This window comes from Phasianus colchicus, chromosome 2, assembly GCF_987193195.1.
Source record: "Phasianus colchicus chromosome 2, bPhaCol1.hap1.1, whole genome shotgun sequence".
NCBI classification, from domain to species: domain Eukaryota; kingdom Metazoa; phylum Chordata; class Aves; order Galliformes; family Phasianidae; genus Phasianus; species Phasianus colchicus.
The window spans coordinates 104175576-104193858 of record NC_143437.1 but is presented as its reverse complement, the minus strand read 5'-3'; the positions used below and the strand labels follow the sequence as shown (position 1 = coordinate 104193858).

General features: G+C 42.8%; 1 protein-coding gene across 2 annotated transcripts; it reads right to left on the bottom strand.

The window, feature by feature from the left end:
• On the bottom strand, positions 1-18282 carry ZNF512 (zinc finger protein 512). Of its 2 annotated transcripts, none has more exons than XM_031595936.2 (14): positions 18097-18282; positions 16365-16429; positions 15764-15972; positions 13461-13550; positions 12215-12298; positions 10886-11010; positions 10429-10515; positions 9535-9633; positions 7888-8055; positions 5816-6007; positions 5174-5275; positions 4243-4305; positions 3662-3760; positions 1-3200 (listed from the first exon to the last, which is right to left on the bottom strand). In XM_031595936.2, exons 1-14 carry the CDS (start codon positions 18109-18111, stop codon positions 2904-2906), a joined length of 1695 nt encoding a protein of 564 aa, XP_031451796.1. In that variant the 5' UTR covers positions 18112-18282; the 3' UTR covers positions 1-2903. The 2 variants fall into 2 exon arrangements, with proteins under 2 accessions (XP_031451796.1, XP_031451797.1); XM_031595937.2 differs by having other exon boundaries at positions 13461-13547; positions 18097-18281.
• Between the last annotated feature and the right edge of the window lies 1 nt (position 18283).

Sequence of the window (18283 nt, the reverse complement as noted above, 5' to 3'; positions counted from 1 at the left end):
TTCCAGAACTGAAAATGATATTTAATAGAGCAGATTGCAAAGTGAACATAAACAGCATAATGAAACAGTTGTGGGGGTGAAAAAAAGATAGCTAAGAGCAGAGTAATATCATCGTTGCATTCTATGTTAGAAAGACTATTAGAGAATACTTCATTTGGTTTCTGTTTCCTGTCTCTGCACTGCTAAATACATAAAACATCAGAAACAATCAGAACAACAACAACAAAAGAAAACTGTTTTGAATGAGACTAGAAAACCTCTTTAGCTCATATAGAAAATTACATGGAGTTATTTATGATCGAAAATACGCAGGAAGAAACTTCCCATACTGTAAAGGCTATTTGATTTCCTAGGATCGAGCAATAAGAGATGCAGGAGCTGAAATTGAAAACAATCCCAATGAGAAGTAAGGCACATTGCTTTTGGAGTAATGAATCACAGGAACAACTACTCGGTGACCAGCTGGTTTCTTCTGTCACTTCGTTCACATTGAAACTGATCTCTTTCTAAATATATACATGCTCAAATTCTATTTGTAACTGCCAGGGCAAATATGCTGGGGTAGTGTTTTTAACCTGAAATTGCAGAGGGCTGGGCTAACTGAACCGTTGACAAAGGAGTGAACTGTAGACTCACAGGTGCTTAAACAGTACATCTTAGCACGGTGGGCTGCAGTACAAATTTTATATGTTATTAAGCCTAGATCCACATGACAAATGTGAATTCCCCACTTTCAGTCCCTTTCTTGAGCCTGGATTTTCCCATGCCTCTAAGCAGTATGCTGCATGCATGCATGCTGGGTAGCCTGCCTTAGTTCACCTGCAGGAGGAAGCAGGTGCTCCTAAACAGATTAAACTCCTCAGAAACAGTGCCACCAACTCATCAGCTTGAGCCAAGACAGCAGATGAGCTGCCCTGACACAGAGCTGAGAATGAACAGTTCATGGACAGACTCTTGGATAATGATGTTTTTCCCCACACATCACATAATGTGGGGGGAATACAATCTTGATATGTATACAAAATCCAGATGGTCACAAAGAAGTACTCATATCTAGAAAGCAAGGCTGATTAATGGCTTAAAAGTGACAGCAAACAGGACTATAGACCAAAACCCACTAAAGAAAGTCTCCTTTAATGCAGAGGCTTATCTTGTTGCCCGTCAGTAAGGCAGTAAACGTGGTCAAAGCACAGTTGTGCAGAGGGCAGCACTGAAGAGGAATGGGGTGGAGAAATGAATAGCATCAGTAAGCATGCATGACAACCAAGTGAGCAGGCTGGGGTGTGTTGTGCAGGTAGGGATGGTACCAAGAACACCACACACCAAACGGACAAGAAACCACATTCTCACACTGGTGACATTTTTATTTTGCCCCTCTGGCTGCAAGCCTTGTACAGCCTGCACAGAAGTCCACACGTTTATACTTTTGGTGCAGTACTGCAACCAGAGTGACAACTGGTTTTTAAAAAAAAAAAAAAAAGCAGTGTAACCACTACGTCAATCACAATGGAGCATTGTGTGCTGTCTCACTACTTACTGCTCTGCTTAGTGCACAGGCAGCTCTCAAGGACACCCTGGCCATAGTGCTTCCCAGTAACAGGGCAAAAATACTTCTGGTAGTAACACGCACGTATAAATCTGCCTGTTCACCAAGCACTGCAATGGCTTCCCTGTGAACTTAAGCACCAGCTGCCTGTTTTGTTAGCCTGGAAAAATTCACAGGGAAACAGCATGGAGCCACCTGTCTATTCTTCTGCTGGCAAACCTGCAAGGTCAAGTTTTGCAACTTCCTGGGATACTGGGTCTTTGGATAACAGAGAGAATACATTCTCTGACAGACAGAGTAGCACTGCCTGTGCTCCTGCTTCGTGCTAGTTTCTAAAATACCTGTGCATTTCTGGAGCACAAGAAGATATTCCCTATGCCCCAGAATTCATACCAACATGTGACTTAAAAAGAAAAAAAAAGAAAATTAACCCCCTTCTTTTGTTCTTTCCCACATAGGGAAGCCACTGCTAAAATATCTCATCCACATAACAGTGGTAGTATCGAAAAGAAATATGTAATATAACAAAGAAAGAATCTACAGTACTCACTTGCAGAGAAAAGGACACTATGTGAGCATGACAAAGCACAGTGCACTGGGGCAAGGCAGCTCAGTGGGTTCTAGGCTGCAGCGTTACCTAGGCTGCAGCATTACCAATGTAGATATGTACCATCTCAAAGCAAGTTTGTTTCCCAGTTGAGTCTGAAACAAGCTGTCTTCAGAGGGCCTATGCAGGCCATCTTTATGACACTGTCACTGAGAGTCTTCAAAAGGCCAGCAAATATTTATTCCTCACAGAATGGGAAGAGCTTCTTCATCCATTCAATACCCAGTTGTTAAAGAATACACTAGGCAAGCTAAAGCCTTTGCACTTTGCACAGCACTGCTTAGTTTGTGTGCATACTGTGCAAGAAAGCATCTTAAAGTGATCTAAACACTGTGCTAGCCAGCTCCTTACAGGGAGAACTGCTTAAAAAGAACCCTGATCTCACCCATCATCAGAGGAAGATGACAAAATGAGCTACTGTGCTGGAAGTCCTAAACAAGCAACTAATGTGACTCAAATTGAGACTGCAACCAGAGGAAAAAAACACAGTGGGTACACTGCTAATCCCCTTGTCTCTCCTAAACCGGGACAGACTGTCTCTATACCACAGCTTTGGTTCACAGTTTCTCACAACTGACCAGATGCAACAGTTCCAAAACACGCATCACAGAGGGAATGAAGTCACAGTCCCAAAGGCATTCAGTTGCTTGTGTTAATCCTGTGGGTTATGAGGCTGTGGGTTATGAGACTGAAAGAAACAGAGCTTGTAACTGAAAAGATTTAGAATTACTTCTTCCCTTCTCCTAGGGTTTACTTCCGGCCTCGCTTGTGGCTGGATTTTGGAAATTTGTCTCTCTGTGCAACTTGAGGTTCCATTTCCTCACTTCTCTCGTTCTCACTGCGCACTTGCTTTGGACGGCCTCTCTTACTTCTCATTTTCTCAGCTCTAGCACTGGGGAGCTTCTTAGTAGCCAAGGACCCAGTTCTCTTCTTTCTGCCTTGAGTCAAAGGATGTTTCTTCCGTTGCTTCCTTTGCTCTTCTCTTTGGCGGATTTTCATTAGTTTCTCAAAGCTTTTGGTGGTATTTGTGTTCATATCAAACCAGTCCTGGAGGGTTAGAAGGCAACAGGTTGGTACTGGTGGTGGAAATACCACACAAGGTTAGTAGGACTTATAATGGAAGTTGAATCCATGGCACAAATGTTTGGTCAAACATGAGATCTAGAAAAGCAACTAACTAACAAAGCTCTGCTCTCTGAAGCTCCCCATCAGGTGTCTCTCTGTCTCAGAACAGTCAGATCTGATTTACCAATTGTCTGTCTAAAGGCAGGGAAAATGGTAAAAAACTGAACAGCAACCATCCAGGACAAGACCTGTGACATGACACATTTGCTCCCCAGACCAACACATAAGAATAGCTATGTTTAAGCAACCAAATGCCACTTGAGCTCAGGGCCCCACTGCCAGCATTAAGCAAGGAAAGAATAAAATAGGCAGTGTGCATTTCCTTCCCAAGACCCTTTCCCCACAAACTAAAGCTTAAGGACTTCCAATTCTGCTTGCCTTACCTCAGCATGTGCAGAGTTGATATGATACTTGACTCCACTCTCTGAAATGAATTCTTTCTCACACAGGAGACACTTGTATTTGCCAGCCACAAAATCTCCCTGGCACCAAAGCAAAGAAATATATCACCAATTGCTCCTTAGAAGGCTGATACACCTATATACTGTACTTCTGTCTTGTACAGATGTAAGCTAGCAGTAAGAAATAGAATCTCTTATTCATACCGAACTGCTTTATCTGTACAGGAACACTGGCATGATTGACCAGCATTCACAAAGCAGAGAACAACCCTGTGAGATTCTGCAAGGTCTTTAGTGCTGTACCTGTAAAAAAATGCTCTTGCATTTTTGAATCTAAAGGTAGGACTGCAGCTTCACTAAAATGCATACCATGAAGATGCTCCCTCCTTCCTTCAAACGGTGTTTGCAATGGTAACCCCACTGGCACATAGAGAAGCACTCAAATTGTGAGAAATTCTGATTAGGAGATGGCAGGACAGTGGGTTGAACAAAGATATATCAGATGGACAGGCACAGTCAGGATATTGGTACGAAAGACAGTGAGTACAAGGAATGCTACCAACCAGGGTACAAGTGCCGAGGTGAGACTTGAGTCCTGACAGAGTGCCATATGCAGATTCACAACCCTGAAACAGCAAAAATTGTCTATGTCAGCAAAATTTTAGTTAGAAATCACTTCTTCCCAGGTAAGAGTGTCCTACTATCTGGAACACAATACCCAAAGGTATAAGACAGGAAGAGGAAAGGAGATATCAAGTCGTAGAGAGCCAGAAAGCTTCTTGTAAAGACCTTCACAAGGGACTTAAGATTTCAGTGAGTTACAATCACCCTCCATCAAAAGCCTGAGTAAGACCATAGATTTGTTTTGAATGAAGCACATGTCACAAGAGGGAGACACTACAATCTCTCCTGCCCTGACCTTGTATCTAATGGCACAGAGCTGAACTGCTGCATGTAACATCAATGGTCCCAGGTAAAAGGCAGCTTTAAGGCTACCCCATGTGGAGCTCTAGAAGTCGGTCTCAGGATACTAGATTATGCTCAGCTGACAGCTCAGAAGCTGAAACAGGAGGTTAAGGGCAAGGCATGCTTCTAGGTTACTGCTTGGTGAAGTAGGACAGCTGCTTTCTGGGGGTAAATGAATATAAGACATCATACTGTGATTCTTATAGTTGGTAATGACACAAGCCTGAAAACTGAGGAGAGCACTGTGAGTGGGACAGGGAGGGGGAAGCCTTTGTCCCTTTATCCCAATCCTTGGCACTCCACATCATATGCATCACCATGATAGCTTCCTCCAATAGGGCCTGAAAGCTGTCTAATTCTGAAAGCTATTAGCTCTGAAGAGTACAAACACATCCCCAGAGGGATCAAACAGGGTCTTAGCAGAATTTCTCTCCTGCAGAGACAGAAACTGCAGTTTCGAGGCTGTGGAAAACTGTTGGCTCATACAGACCTGAAATCAGCCCCCTTCGAGTCTTCAGAAAGAATTACCTGATTTGGACAGTGGACTCTTCGGTACATCTTTATTTCTGTTTTCCATTTGCACAGCACATCTTGACTAAACGTGGGCAGTCCAGGACGGGTATATTTCAGCTGAGATAAAGAGATAGAATTGAAAGCTGGAAGCAAAGCTAACTACACAATGTGACAAACACATCCCTTTCCTCTCCCCATTTTTGTGACGTGGTAGAAAGTGAAACAGCACTTCTAATAGCCAAACTCTCAATAAACAATCTTCTCCCACCCATCTACTGTTGTATTAGGCACCCACGAAACACAACTGAATATGGAAATCCCCTTAAATACTAGAATTCTAACTTGTGATCAACATACTGTCTGTAACTGCTTTTGTACTTGAGACTACTGGAAATTAAAGTACTATTGCTATTGTAGCTGTAAAGCCATTACAGCCTGCCTGAGTAAAATACTTACACCACAGTAATTGCTAATGTAGGCATAGCTTAATCTAATCAGAGAGAGTGAAAAACTTCATCTCTTCCACAAGATATCATTTCCTCAGTATTAAATTCCAATGGCCAGTAAACACTGGCAGCACTGGGAAGATAGCACTACCAGACTCATTTGATAGGGAGAAAGATTCAAACACTGTATAGCATTTTTAAGGTCTTGTACCTTCCTATCATCTGGAATCAAGTCCTGCGGCACTCTTCTCTTGGGCCACTCTTTGGCCAGCTCTTCTCCAGCTAGCTCATGGAGATAGTAGATTGCCACTTTTGCAGATCTCCTTTGAACTCTACCTGTGCTACTTTGCTCCCGTTTTGCATCTTTCAGGCTTTCTGTTCTTTCTTCATGGAGAAAGGTAACCTACAATGAAAGTTAAAAAAAAAAAAAAACAGAAGAAAAAAACTAAGCCTCCTCAACACTTCCTAGTTCAGCTACACTAAATATTGTGAATAAATACTCAGCCAAATCCCTCACAGAAATGCTGCAGCAGCTGTGGTTCACTAACAGAATTGCATCCCACTACCTATCAAGACAAATCCCCAAATCTACCCAGTGACACAGCAGTAGGGCTCAAGCAGAGAGTTTCACACAGCGACTATCTTGAAAGGATACCACATCTTTCACTGTGAAGGCCACATGGACAACAAGAATAGTGTTGCTTGTTCTGTTCACAGAATCACAGAATGGCCAGGGTTGGGTTGGAAGGGACCTCAAGGATCATGAAGCTCAACCCCCTGCCACATGCAGGGCCAACCTCCACATTTAACCAGTCTGGGCACCAGACCAGGCTGCCCATGGCCCCATCCAACCTGGCCTTGAACACCTCCAGGGATGGACAGGGCATCCACAACCTCTCTGGGCAGCTGTAAAGAACTTCCCCTGACATCCAACCTAAAGCTTCCCTCCCTCAACTTCAAACCATTTCCCCATGTCCTGCAGTTATCTACCCTTTCAAAGAGTTGATTCCCCTCCTGTTTGTAGGCTCCCTGTAGGTACTGAAATGCTGCAATGAGGTCACCTCGCAACCTTCTTTTCTCCAGGCTGAACAAGCCCAGCTCCCTCAGCCTGTCTTCATGGGGGAGATGCTCCAGTCCCCTGATCATCTTTGTGACTCTCCTCTAGACCCTCTCCAACAGCTCTCTGTCTTGTACTGGGAGCTCCAGTCCTGAACACAGTACTGCAGATGGGGCCTCACAAGAGCAGAGCAGAGGGGGACAGTCACCTCCCTGCTGGCCACTCCTGTTCCAGAGATGACTCTTCTAAGAGCAAACAACAACATAACAGGAAGCTCCACAAGGTTACACGTGTATTGGTTTTGGCTGGGACAGACTTAATTTTCTTCACAGTAGCTTGTAGGGTACTGTGTCTATCAGAACAGCAGTTCTGATATGACACCACTGTTTTGGCTATTGCTGAACAGTGCTTATACAGCAGCGAGGCCTTTTCTGTTTCTCATGCTAACCCACCAGTGAGTAGGCTGGGGCTGCACAGGAAGCTGGAGGGAACACAGCCAGGGCAGCTGACCCTAACTGACCAAAGTGATATTCTGTACTGCATGACATGATGCTGAGTAATAAAAAGAGGAGAAAGGGGTGATTGTTAAGAGCTATGGCATTTGTCTTCTCAAATAATTGCTATAAAATGATGAAGCTCTGCTTTCCTGGAAATGGCTAAACACTTGCCTACTGATGGGAAATAGTGAATGAATTCTATGTTTGGTTTTACTTCTGTAAACAGCTATTGCATTTACAGAATTGTTTGAGTAGGAAGGGACCTTCAAAAGTCATCTAATCCAACTCCCCCTGCAACAAACAGGAACACCTACACTCGATTGGGTGCTCAGAGCCCCATCCAGCCTGACCTTGAAAGTCTCCAAGGACAGGGCATTCACTACATCTCTGGTCAACCTGTGCCTTACCACCCTCACTGTAAAAGACTTTTTCCTTATATCCAACCTAAATCTACCCTCTTTAAGTTTGAAGCCATTTCCTCTTGGTTCTATCACCACAGCCCCTGCTAAAGTCTGTCCCCTTCTTTCTTGTAGCTTCCCTTTAGATAATGACAGGCTGCTCTCAGGTCACCTCACAGCCTTCTCTTCTCCATGCTGCACAGCTCCAGCTCTCTCAGCCTGTCTTCATAGGAGAGGTATTCCACCTCCTGGATCATTTTTGTGGCTCTTCTCTGGACATGTTGGCCTGAAATACCACATCACTATTCTAACTACAGCAATTAGCACTTACCGGCCCGTGCTTAGCTCGGAGATGGTATACAAGTCCTGCCTTTGATCTGTATGCTTTTTCACAATGATGGCACTTCATTGCCATTTTCTCCAGCTCAGAAGCAGTCTTCCCACATTTTTTAATGTGATACAGGTATCCCATTATGCTAGTGAAGCTGCCTGTGCAGCCCTGTCAACGTAGAAGAAAAACACATGGTTCAAATGCTCACCGAGTGATTATAAGAGCACTGCTGATAAAAGTGCTACCAGCTTTCTTGACAAACCAGAGACAATCAAACAGTGATCTTTAATCTCTAACTAGACAAAATCTGGCATAAAGAGCTGACTGCAACTGGAGAAATTGCTTCTGAGAACTCTTTTGTGAGAAGCGTGGAACAGAAAATTTCCATATAAGGAATAAAGAAACAAGACATTAAAGAAGGATGCACAAAACAAAGATTTTGAGATACAAATGGAGGATGTGGGCAGAGAAAGAGCCAACAATTGGTTGGGTGGTTGAAATGTCTAGAATGCAGCATTATGGAAATTGTAAATAAAACTTTCAGGCGTTCCTAGAATACAGATCACATCTCAAACTGCAGAGGAGGGCAATAAACTCCAACATTTCATGCAGATGTCACTTACATCTTTACAGCTATTACAAACAACTAAGGAAGGAAAGAAGTATACATTAATACAATACTTTTGGTGCACAAAGGAAAGAAATCAATATCCTTCCAATCCCCCCTTGAAGACATCAACACACCAAATACTCAAGGACCTCTAAATGACCTTTCTGGAGCCCAGGGCTTGGACCAGATGATCTCAGGAGAACCCCTTCAACCTTAACAACTGCATTATTCTATCAACAGTCTGCAATACTGTTGCAAGGTAAGTTGTTATCCTTTAACTTCCTCCTCCCTGACATCTTCAACTGAAAGCACTTACCACGGAATGGCTTGGTTGGAAGCCAATTCAGTTCTAATCCCCCTGCCATGTGCTGATTGCCACCCACCAAATCAGGCTGCCCAGGGCCTTATCCAACCTGGCCTTGGACACCTCCAGAGATGGGGCATGAACAGCTTGTCTGGTAATTCCTTAAAAAGGCAGAAGCTTGCTCTTCTGAAGTTCAGTCATACCTTTGCTCAATCTACATTTAAACAATCAGACTAAAGAAGCCATTTGAAAAAAATTAGGAAATCAAAAATAAAACCTCTATTTTCATAATCAGCCTAATAATCCTCTCTTTCAGAATGCAGATGGGGATCAGACAGTAAGCAAAGCTGATCAGCTTTCCTGTACAGGCAAGAGAATGTCACTTAAGAGCAAAGCCCTAATGCTTCTAGTTAATTCAACTAGCATTCATTGGACTCCTGTTTTTTTTCAGTTAAGAGGTTTCATCAATCATCAGTTATTTTAAAATTTGTTCTCTAAGCTCAGTGCTTCATAATTGTTTAGAGAAAATTTTCCATGCCTCCTACTGATTTCCTGGTAACACAGCATTCCTTCAAAGCCTCTCAAGAGACTATCCTGTCTTTAAAGCACAGCTAGAATATAGAAAGTTATCTTTTATCAGCACCAAAAGCACATCCAGCAGAACTTTCACAGTATTACATGTTCATGCATCTGCTGCTGTTCAATTTAGAATGATTAAGACAATGCAGCTCACCTGCCTTGTACACTTCAGCTTTCCCATACGCTTCAAAACCTTCCGAAGGCGGTCTCGCTCAAGCTGCTCATCCAATTCTCCTCCTTCCTTCATAACTGGCTAAAGAACAGCAGAAGGATGAAAGAAAAATGCAGGATGCTCAGCACTGTGATTTTACAGGAATGGATTTAATACAGTCTACAACACAGAAAAACTGAACTGTCTTTAAAAGGAGTGAACTGCCTGAAAACTACTTTGCAGACAGCTGTGTTTGAATAAGGACTTGACAGCATGTAGTTTCAAACTACAGCTGCTTGGATGGACATGGATGTGTATTTCTTTGCTCCCTGCCTGCCTGTGGAAAGCACTAACTCACCTTTATCCTACATCTTTAACATTTACTATTAAATCACAACTGTGATGTATTTTTCCAAATACTATCCAAACTTCTCAAAGAAAAAAAGTTCTAATGCTTCACAGTGACAACAGACTCTCTACAGCAACAGCAAAGAGGAAAAACAGACTGCAGCATTTGCATCTTTACAGCAAGTAGGCAAGAACAAAACGGCTTTTTCCATTTATTTTTTTTTTACCTTTGAACTTGTAAAGAACTAAAATCTGCCATGAATATAGAAAAACTGCTACTTTCAACCAAAGGACTGAAAAATGCAGTCTAAGGAACAATGAAGCATAAAATTCATCTGCTGTTTTAAAGAAGCAGCATCCCTACCATCTCTGCTAACCTACTACTGTTCTCCAGATCTCCAACCTTAAAATAATGAGAATACAGATGAAATGAGATTTGAGCAGCTACACTTGATAGAAACTACAATATTCACTTTCTGTGTGTATCAGGGAAAGGATTAAAAGACCATCTCCCCTGTAAGACTTTCAGATGTAGAGTAACCGTGTTACCTGACTGTTGTGGTCTGCCATGACGTGGTATTTCATTCCTCCTAAAGACTTCAGCTGTTTCCCACAATGATGACATGCAAATGTTTCCTACAAATAAATAAGGACACCGTGTGTGTAACTGCAAATTAACCAAAGCAGTGGGAAAGTTTTCTGGGAGAAAGGAGCACAAGAGCAGAATGCTGTACTTAGGCCTGGTAATTGTCCATTAAAAATAAAATAGATTTTACGGAGAGTACAATTTAGGAAGCAATGAAATGGGGACACTTTTAGTCACTGTACCAAAACTCCAGCGATGGACTGAGCTGGAAACACCACCTGCAGCCTCTACAGATAAAAGATTCTTGCTTTGAGACATGATAATGAGACGAAAATGGTTTTAACTGCAACAAAAATCTACGTGCAGGCACATCTATCAGTAAGCTGAAGAGAGTACAGAAAACATCTCTCTTGTTCTCACCTGTCTGCAATTTGCCATGTGTTTCTTCAGTCCTTCTACAGTCTTTCTCACCACAGCCCGGCAGGTAGGACAAGTAACTCGACCTTTGTCCTGAATTTCCAAAGACCACTGCTCTTCTATACTTCCTGTCAAAACGAAGGAGTTGCAATAAAACTGGAAACACAAAATCTTTTTTTTTTCCATCAATGTGCACAATGTATCCCCAGAGGAAATGAATCACATGCCACCAAACTCGTGTCCTACTCCAGAACATTACCAGCTTTAAATGCATCATGTGACAAGGCACACATCACATCTTTTGGAAGATGGTTTGATAAGAACACTCAACACTGCTTTCTTCTTGTGAGAAGAGTCCTAGTTGTTCAGCAGAAATTTTTCCTTCGTTCATTTTCATTACAGAATTACTTTAGCATGGACTTTTGGCAGAATGCTTTTAACAAAAGTGGTGACAGATGTGACTGAACAGTTTTTGGGACAAAGTCCATGGTTCAATTCTACCAAACAAATCTTGAGAGCTCCACTTATGTCAGACAGTGATTTTGGCACCAAAAGTGAAAAGAGCTGCACCACTATGCCAATCCTCTCAATCCTACAGCTAGGGAAAAGCATCCTGTGAAGCATGATTTTCAGTGCCTGGCCACTTTTGAAATGCAAAGGAGCAGCTCTATCCACAAGGATTATAAATTACTGATATGAGTTCTGGGAAGAAAGTGGCTTAAAAGCCACCTGCTTTAATTCTTATCATAAAAATATCTTATTATAAAAATAGGCTTTTCTCTTTGCCCAGTCATAACAGGAAGGGTTTGTCCCTCCTTGAGTAGTCAGCAGAAAAGTCAATGAATCAAACAGCACTGCTAGAGTAATTAGTAAGTGCTGTGAGCTACAGATAGCAAGCCAATGCTGAATCAAGGCTACAATGCTAATTTTCCAGCATAGGCTGCTTAGGTCTCTGGCTATCAGTTAACCAAAAGAGATGTGACAGTAAGTGTGACAGTTTTTCCTCCAAATATATTCTGCTGAGTAAAAAAGTATACATATTTCTATGAGTTTTACACTAAAACTATTTTAACAGGCTTTTACCTAACTGAAATGATTCCTCCTTCACTGTCCAATTATGCACTATTTTTAGGGTTAAACCTCACAAAACTACAGAGAGCATGCTCTGCACCGTTGCTCTGCAATGCTCCAACAAGACAGCAGCCACTCAGCAGTGAAAGACAAAATGGAAACATCAGAGAGACAGATGTTGCTCAGAGTGAACTTGCAGAATCACAATTACCTCTTACCTGCTCTATAAACCATTCTGAGCAACTGCTCCTCCCTCCTTACCTGTGCCATAGGTTTCTGGTTCCTTCCGAACATGGTGGCTTTTTGTTTTGGAGTTTTGTTGTGCTCCTGATTGCCGCTTTTTTCCTGTTTTAACAACCAAGGAAGACCAAGAGACTTAATTCTGTGAGCCTCGGTACACAAAAAGCAGAGCTTGCCTAGGAAGTTGCTAGTCAGCCTACTGCCTCAAGGCTACTCATTCAGAAATGTTCCACTTTACATTTTAAAAAGAACTTAAAGATTACAATCTCTCCTCTCTCTCAAAATCCACATTTGTTTGCAGCTGCAGGCATTGGTGTCATCCACACATTTATAATCTATGGCTGTTCATATGCAAAGCTCATAGGGATGGGAACTCTTTACACCAAAACATATCATCAGTTCACAGTATAGATGAGGCAATTTAATGACTTGTTAGCAACAAAATGGTCAGTCCCATTCCTCTACTTGTTCTTGTTTTCTTTAGACTAAATACCTCTTATTGTTTCAGTATTTTCCCATGGGTTGTTTACTACTCTTTTTTTTCCCTCTACATTTTCTTCATTTGATCTACAAGTTTCCTGAACTGCTTGCTGGAAGCAGTACTTCAAGAGAGACCCTGCAGCAGAGTGAAAAAAGTTTTGTCACTCCTGAAAGTTTACACTCCTGCTCAAACATCTCAGGATAACATCTGCTTTTGTCTCACATGAGATTTTACGCTCCCTAGGAGCATGCTAAGAGGGTTCATAGAACAGAATCATTGAATACCTTGTGTTAGAAGAGACTCAGCAGGATCATTGATTTCACCTGGCTCCACATAGGGCTTGATTTCTGGATGGTCCTATGTCTGAAAGCATTGTCCAAACACTTATTGAACTCCAGCAGCTCAGGGTCCACTCCACACCCACTACCTTCTGGTGCAAAACCTCTTCCTAACCCTATATGACCTTCCTTCGATGCAGCTTCATGTTTCATCATATACTCAGCAATCTCCAGTAATCTGCCTGATTATTTAGTTCAGAATCTTTTGGGAAACTAAAATGAACTTGACCAGATTGTTCTTGCTCTATTTCCTTTTTCCGTCCCTCTGCTCAACTTTGAGACTGAAATAAGAATAACCACCCCCCATCATAAAAAAAAAATGCTATTCAGCAGCATCCTACAAGATACACAGAATCAGGAATAGACATGGAGGACAGCATTTGGGCAGAAAAGAAGTCTGAAGTACCTGTATGCCTGTAACAAGATATAAAAAGTTATTTAATATTACCAGAAATCTTCTGCTTCTTCTTGGGAGTGTCTTTAAGATCTTCACCTTCCCTGTGCTCAGATTTCCTCTTGCCTTTCAAAAGCACTTCTGCTAACAAGCAAGAAAAGAAATGCTTCAGTCTTATTAAACTCAGTCTGCATAACAGCAGCTGTCTGCTACCTCAGTTTCTCCTCATACTTCTAAAGAAAAAAGTGGTTTTTTGTGAGGCACCTGGACACCAGTGAGCTTTATGACCCATTCACATTAGGAACTCCATGGTCTGCAATCCTCCAATACACAAGACATGGAAAGAGCAGTGTGATAACATGGCTTGGGAAAGTTGTACTGCTTAGGAAGAGAGCTAGAAGTTGCTAGATTATGTCATAAAAAGCTCATCTGCACACACAAAAGGCAGCACAGAGAGACAATGAAAGGTGGGAAAACATGGATAATGTTCTGCCTATCCTCACTATTTGCAGGCTCATCAAAGACCCAGAAAGTTGCCAGCACTTACAGCTCCTTATGTACTCAGAATAGTGTCTTATGACCCTCCATGAGTGCAGAGAAGTACAGCATGGTGCCACGGCAGGCAAACTAGGGATTCAAAGAAACAGATACCTTCTTCCTTTGATACCCATCAACCTCACCTTTTAGGTACAAGATTCAAGGTGAACCAATGGGAATTGCTCCCTGGACCATGCTTTGGAATGGGAAGTGTGTTGAACTGGTGGTGAGTGTCTTGTTAACGCCTGGGATTATGGGATACATGGAATGCAGGCAAAGACCATTTAAGTATTACACAAGACATTAAAGGCAAGGAAAGGGAGGGAATTAGGTGGTTTGGGGAAGAACTTGTGGGAAAACAAGCAAGGGTAAGGCCACTTGCTTGTAAACAACCAGTTGGTCAGCACACAAGTTTGCTCATACCTACGAATGCATGAGTGTAGTCTCTGTGTGCAGGACTCTATATTTTATGGACCTATGTCCATAGGTGACTGCAGGGAGGCTTAAGTGCCAGCCAGTAAAGCAATACCAAAGGTTGTAGGGGCCAGTGTGTCTGTGGTGCCACCAACTGGAATGAGTCTGTGAGTGTGATTGCATGCAACTGCCAAGTGGACTATTGGGGGAGAAGGGGAAGAAAACTGGGAGCCAGGTGTATGCATGTGTGTGTGGTAAGGCAGAAGAACAAGTGGAAACTGGCAACCAGAGGGAGGAGGGGAGTTCCAGTCAACTCCCTTCAGAATATGTGAGTCAGAGCATGTCTGAAAGGAGGTGCACACCAGCACCTGGAGTGGCTCTGCAGGCACAAGGCACTAGTATGTCCTTGTACCAGCAACAGGAGAGACCAGGATCCAGAGGCCAGTGCCTAATTCAGCTACAGGAGGGATTCACACTGCACACGTGTGTACAAACATAGATACATATATATGTTTGATATATATGTGTATGTACACCTTTTTCTCACTAACATATCTCCACGCTGATCAGCCAGAGAGGGAAATGGGATGGATGCCATCAGTGCTGTCTGTGTGAGTGCTGAGCACATCCATTTCTGTTGATCTGTATGGCTGGCTGTGTATACATGTATTGAATATACATGTTTGTATTCATGGGAATATATGCTCAGTCTTGCTACTAGTTGGACCTAGGGGCATGAAGCTGCAGCAACCTCACCTTTATCAAGTTAATATTTGGTCCTCCCTGCAACAGGATAATACACAGGTCCCAATTTAGTGAGATGAAGAAAAACCATTAAAGAAAGAAGAGCCACACAAAAAGTTTGAAAAATGATTCTGAAGCCATTCTGAATGTCCCTAAAACAACATAAAACCCCATCCACTCCAAGTAAGGAGATCATAAATGACAACAGAGAGAAAACAACAGTTGTAAAAACATTCAACCCCCTTCCCCACCAAAAATCTAACAACCACAAAAGCCATGTCTAAACCAGAATGCTGCATACTGATTTGCTTCTGTACATTTTTAGCACTGCTTGTTCTATTTTTCAAGTTATTACAGTATAATGCTGAAATGATTGGCAGATGCCCTACACACTCCTCTTCTTCAGATAAAACTGATATCACTCATAGAATCACTAATTTTAATAGACAAGTCACTTAAAAGGAACTGCATAACACCAGAAAATTTAATCTGCACTGCTGCAGTGGAGGAAATTTAAGCATCCTAATGTATCAGCATCACTATCAAGCTTATAATTTGTGGCTGAACTGCACCACGACTTAGAAATCATCAAGTCTCTCCATCTCTCATGAAAGAACTGAAGAGGAAAAACAGTTTTGCATTGAGCCAAGAGTGATGAGTACCTTTTTCATCTGCAGATTTGTTCACATTGTTTTTTATGCCTCTCATTTCCAGCCAGTAAGCAGGCCGGCGAATGGTCCGCTTGCTTCTGGACTCTGCTCTTCCATTCACTGTACTCTTCTGTGAGCCAGAAGAAATGTTGCTGGCTGTCTCATTATAATTATTGTTCAATCCTAGGGGAGTAGTTTCCATCTCATCAAATTGTTTAGTCCTGGAAAACATCAATTTGAAATCTCATTATCAGTTCTCTGAACTGGAAGATGCCAGCAATATATTATTATTATTCAATATATCTGTAAGAGTTTGACATTAGTAAGCTACCTGAGAGCATCAATATAAAGATACTCATCCTACCTCAGCATTTCAATGAAAGGAGCAATCACAAGTTCATCACAGTGTAAAAATAAATACTTCTCTATAAGCCATAAGGGGCCAGTGTGGATCTCACCTGAGATTCCATCAAACAAACAAAAAGCACTGCAGCTCTTAACATTTAGACTATTACATAAAAGTCAGGTGCAATTTTTCAATAGGAATCTCAACTCTTTTTTTTTTTTTTTTTCTTTTGACCCTCAGTCAAAGTCTACACAAAATATTACATACTTTTTGTTTTCCAGAGATCTTGGCCTCTTGCCCTTCTGCTGTCCATGATGCGCAGCGCTGGTAGCCTAACAAAGCAGAACAATTCACATCAGCACTATAATTTCTCTTATTCTTTCCAGTCAAGCACAATCATCTGCACTTTGAGGATGACCACATCATTCTTTGAATAGGAAAAATACATCTTTTGCAACAAGGAAGCTACTCTGTAACAAGGAACCCTTTCACTTCCAGCTACAGTAGAATTCCAATCAAAACAGCCACAAGCCCCTCTCCACTTCTCATATGAAATGCAATCATTCTCCTTGCACTGGGCATGGAGTTTTTCTCTGTCTTTAATTCAGTGGTACCTGCTTTCTGCCCATACCTTACCACATGACAAGAAAGACTGTAATCTACTGGTTTTTCTATGGTGCCTTTTCCCATAATAATTCTTGCATTTTCCAGGCCAAGAATGCTGTTTCTGTACTCTTTAAGTTCTTTTTTCATTCTTCATCTCAATTATTTTGTCACACTCCATGAGTTGCTCAACTGTTTCCTTTAACTTTTTTTGTTTAATTTAGATTTTTTTGTCATTTATAATCACTACTTCTTATGTTCTTATGTTGTTATGTTGCTGTACTTTGTTCCTGGTACGTAGACAACTGTATCATAGAATCATAGAATGGCCTGGGTTGAAAAGGACCACAATGACCATCTAGTTTCACCTCCCTGCTATGTGCAGGGTCACCAACCAGCAGACCAGGCTGCCCAGAGCCACATCCAGCCTGGCCTTGAATGCCTGCAGGGATGGGGCATCCACAACCTCCTTGGGCAACCTGTTCCAGTGCCTCACCACCCTCTGGGTGAAAAACTTCCTCTTAAATTTATGTATAGGAGCAGACAACAGTTCGAGGTTTGCGTTTGCATTACTGTGATAAGAGTTTACATGCTGCTAGTAGTATATACAAGAATATATGGGAAACTTTATGTCAGAAAGGTGGAGGAAACTCAGTGTGATGAGCAGCTGGAAAAAAAATCAGGCCATTTAAGTGCGATGTTATAATGATAAAATGAATGAGCACAGTCTGCTGTAATCATCTGTCCTGATCCATCATGAGAAGAACCTCCATGACTGACAAACACAGCACATGTTTGGCTATTTTTAGCCCTACTAAGCTTTGTAAAATAATCCAAAATCAGTATGATGAATCTAGGTCATTGTAAATGATCTGCAGCAACAAGAAAAAGAGATGTGCTGATGAACTGGTTCCACAGTTATTGAGGAGTCAGTGGAAAACAGCAACTGCCCCATGCTGCCTGTCCCCACCCCCACGGGGAAGGCCCTGGGGCAGACCCAGCACCCTTCCAGACTCATAGAATCATTGAAGTCGGAACAGACCTCTGCAATAATCAAGTCCAAGCACCAACTCGTCCCCACCGTGCCCACGTCCCTCAGTGCCACATCTCCACAGCTCTGGAACACCTCCAGGTTCGGTGACCCCACCACTCTCTGCTCAGCTGTGCCAACACCCGGCCACTCTTTCAGAAAAGAAACGTTTCCTAACACCCAACCCGAACCCGTCCTGGTACAACTTAAGGCCATCACCTCACGTCCTACCGCCGTTACCCGGGTGACTCTCGAGGCGAGAAAGAGACCCGAAATACCGAGACCCGTTCCCCCTCCCCAACCCCCCGCTCCTCCCACACCACAGCGGGGCCGCACGGCTCCGGATCGCCTCCGCCAGGCACTCACCGCGCTGCCCGGCATGGTGACGCCACCAGAGAGCCGCACGCACAGCCCTTCGCTCCGTTCCGGTCACCTCCAACCGTCTCCTCCCAGCAGCTGCCAACTCCCAGGCCGCGGGGACGCCGCCGAGTTCTCCACGCGGTCCGGGCCGGCGGCGAAACGACCCTCGAGCGCGCGCGGCGCCAGGCCGGAA

What these genes read in the sequence shown, in the direction of transcription:
- ZNF512 (XM_031595936.2), bottom strand. An exon ending in TCCGAGCTAAGCACGGGCCG is followed by an intron (nt 6,008 to 7,887) that starts GTAAGTGCTAAT and finishes CTTTCATTGTAG; the next exon opens with GTTACCTTTCTCCATGAAGA. An exon ending in GAGTCCACTGTCCAAATCAG is followed by an intron (nt 4,306 to 5,173) that starts GTAATTCTTTCT and finishes TTGCTGTTTCAG; the next exon opens with GGTTGTGAATCTGCATATGG.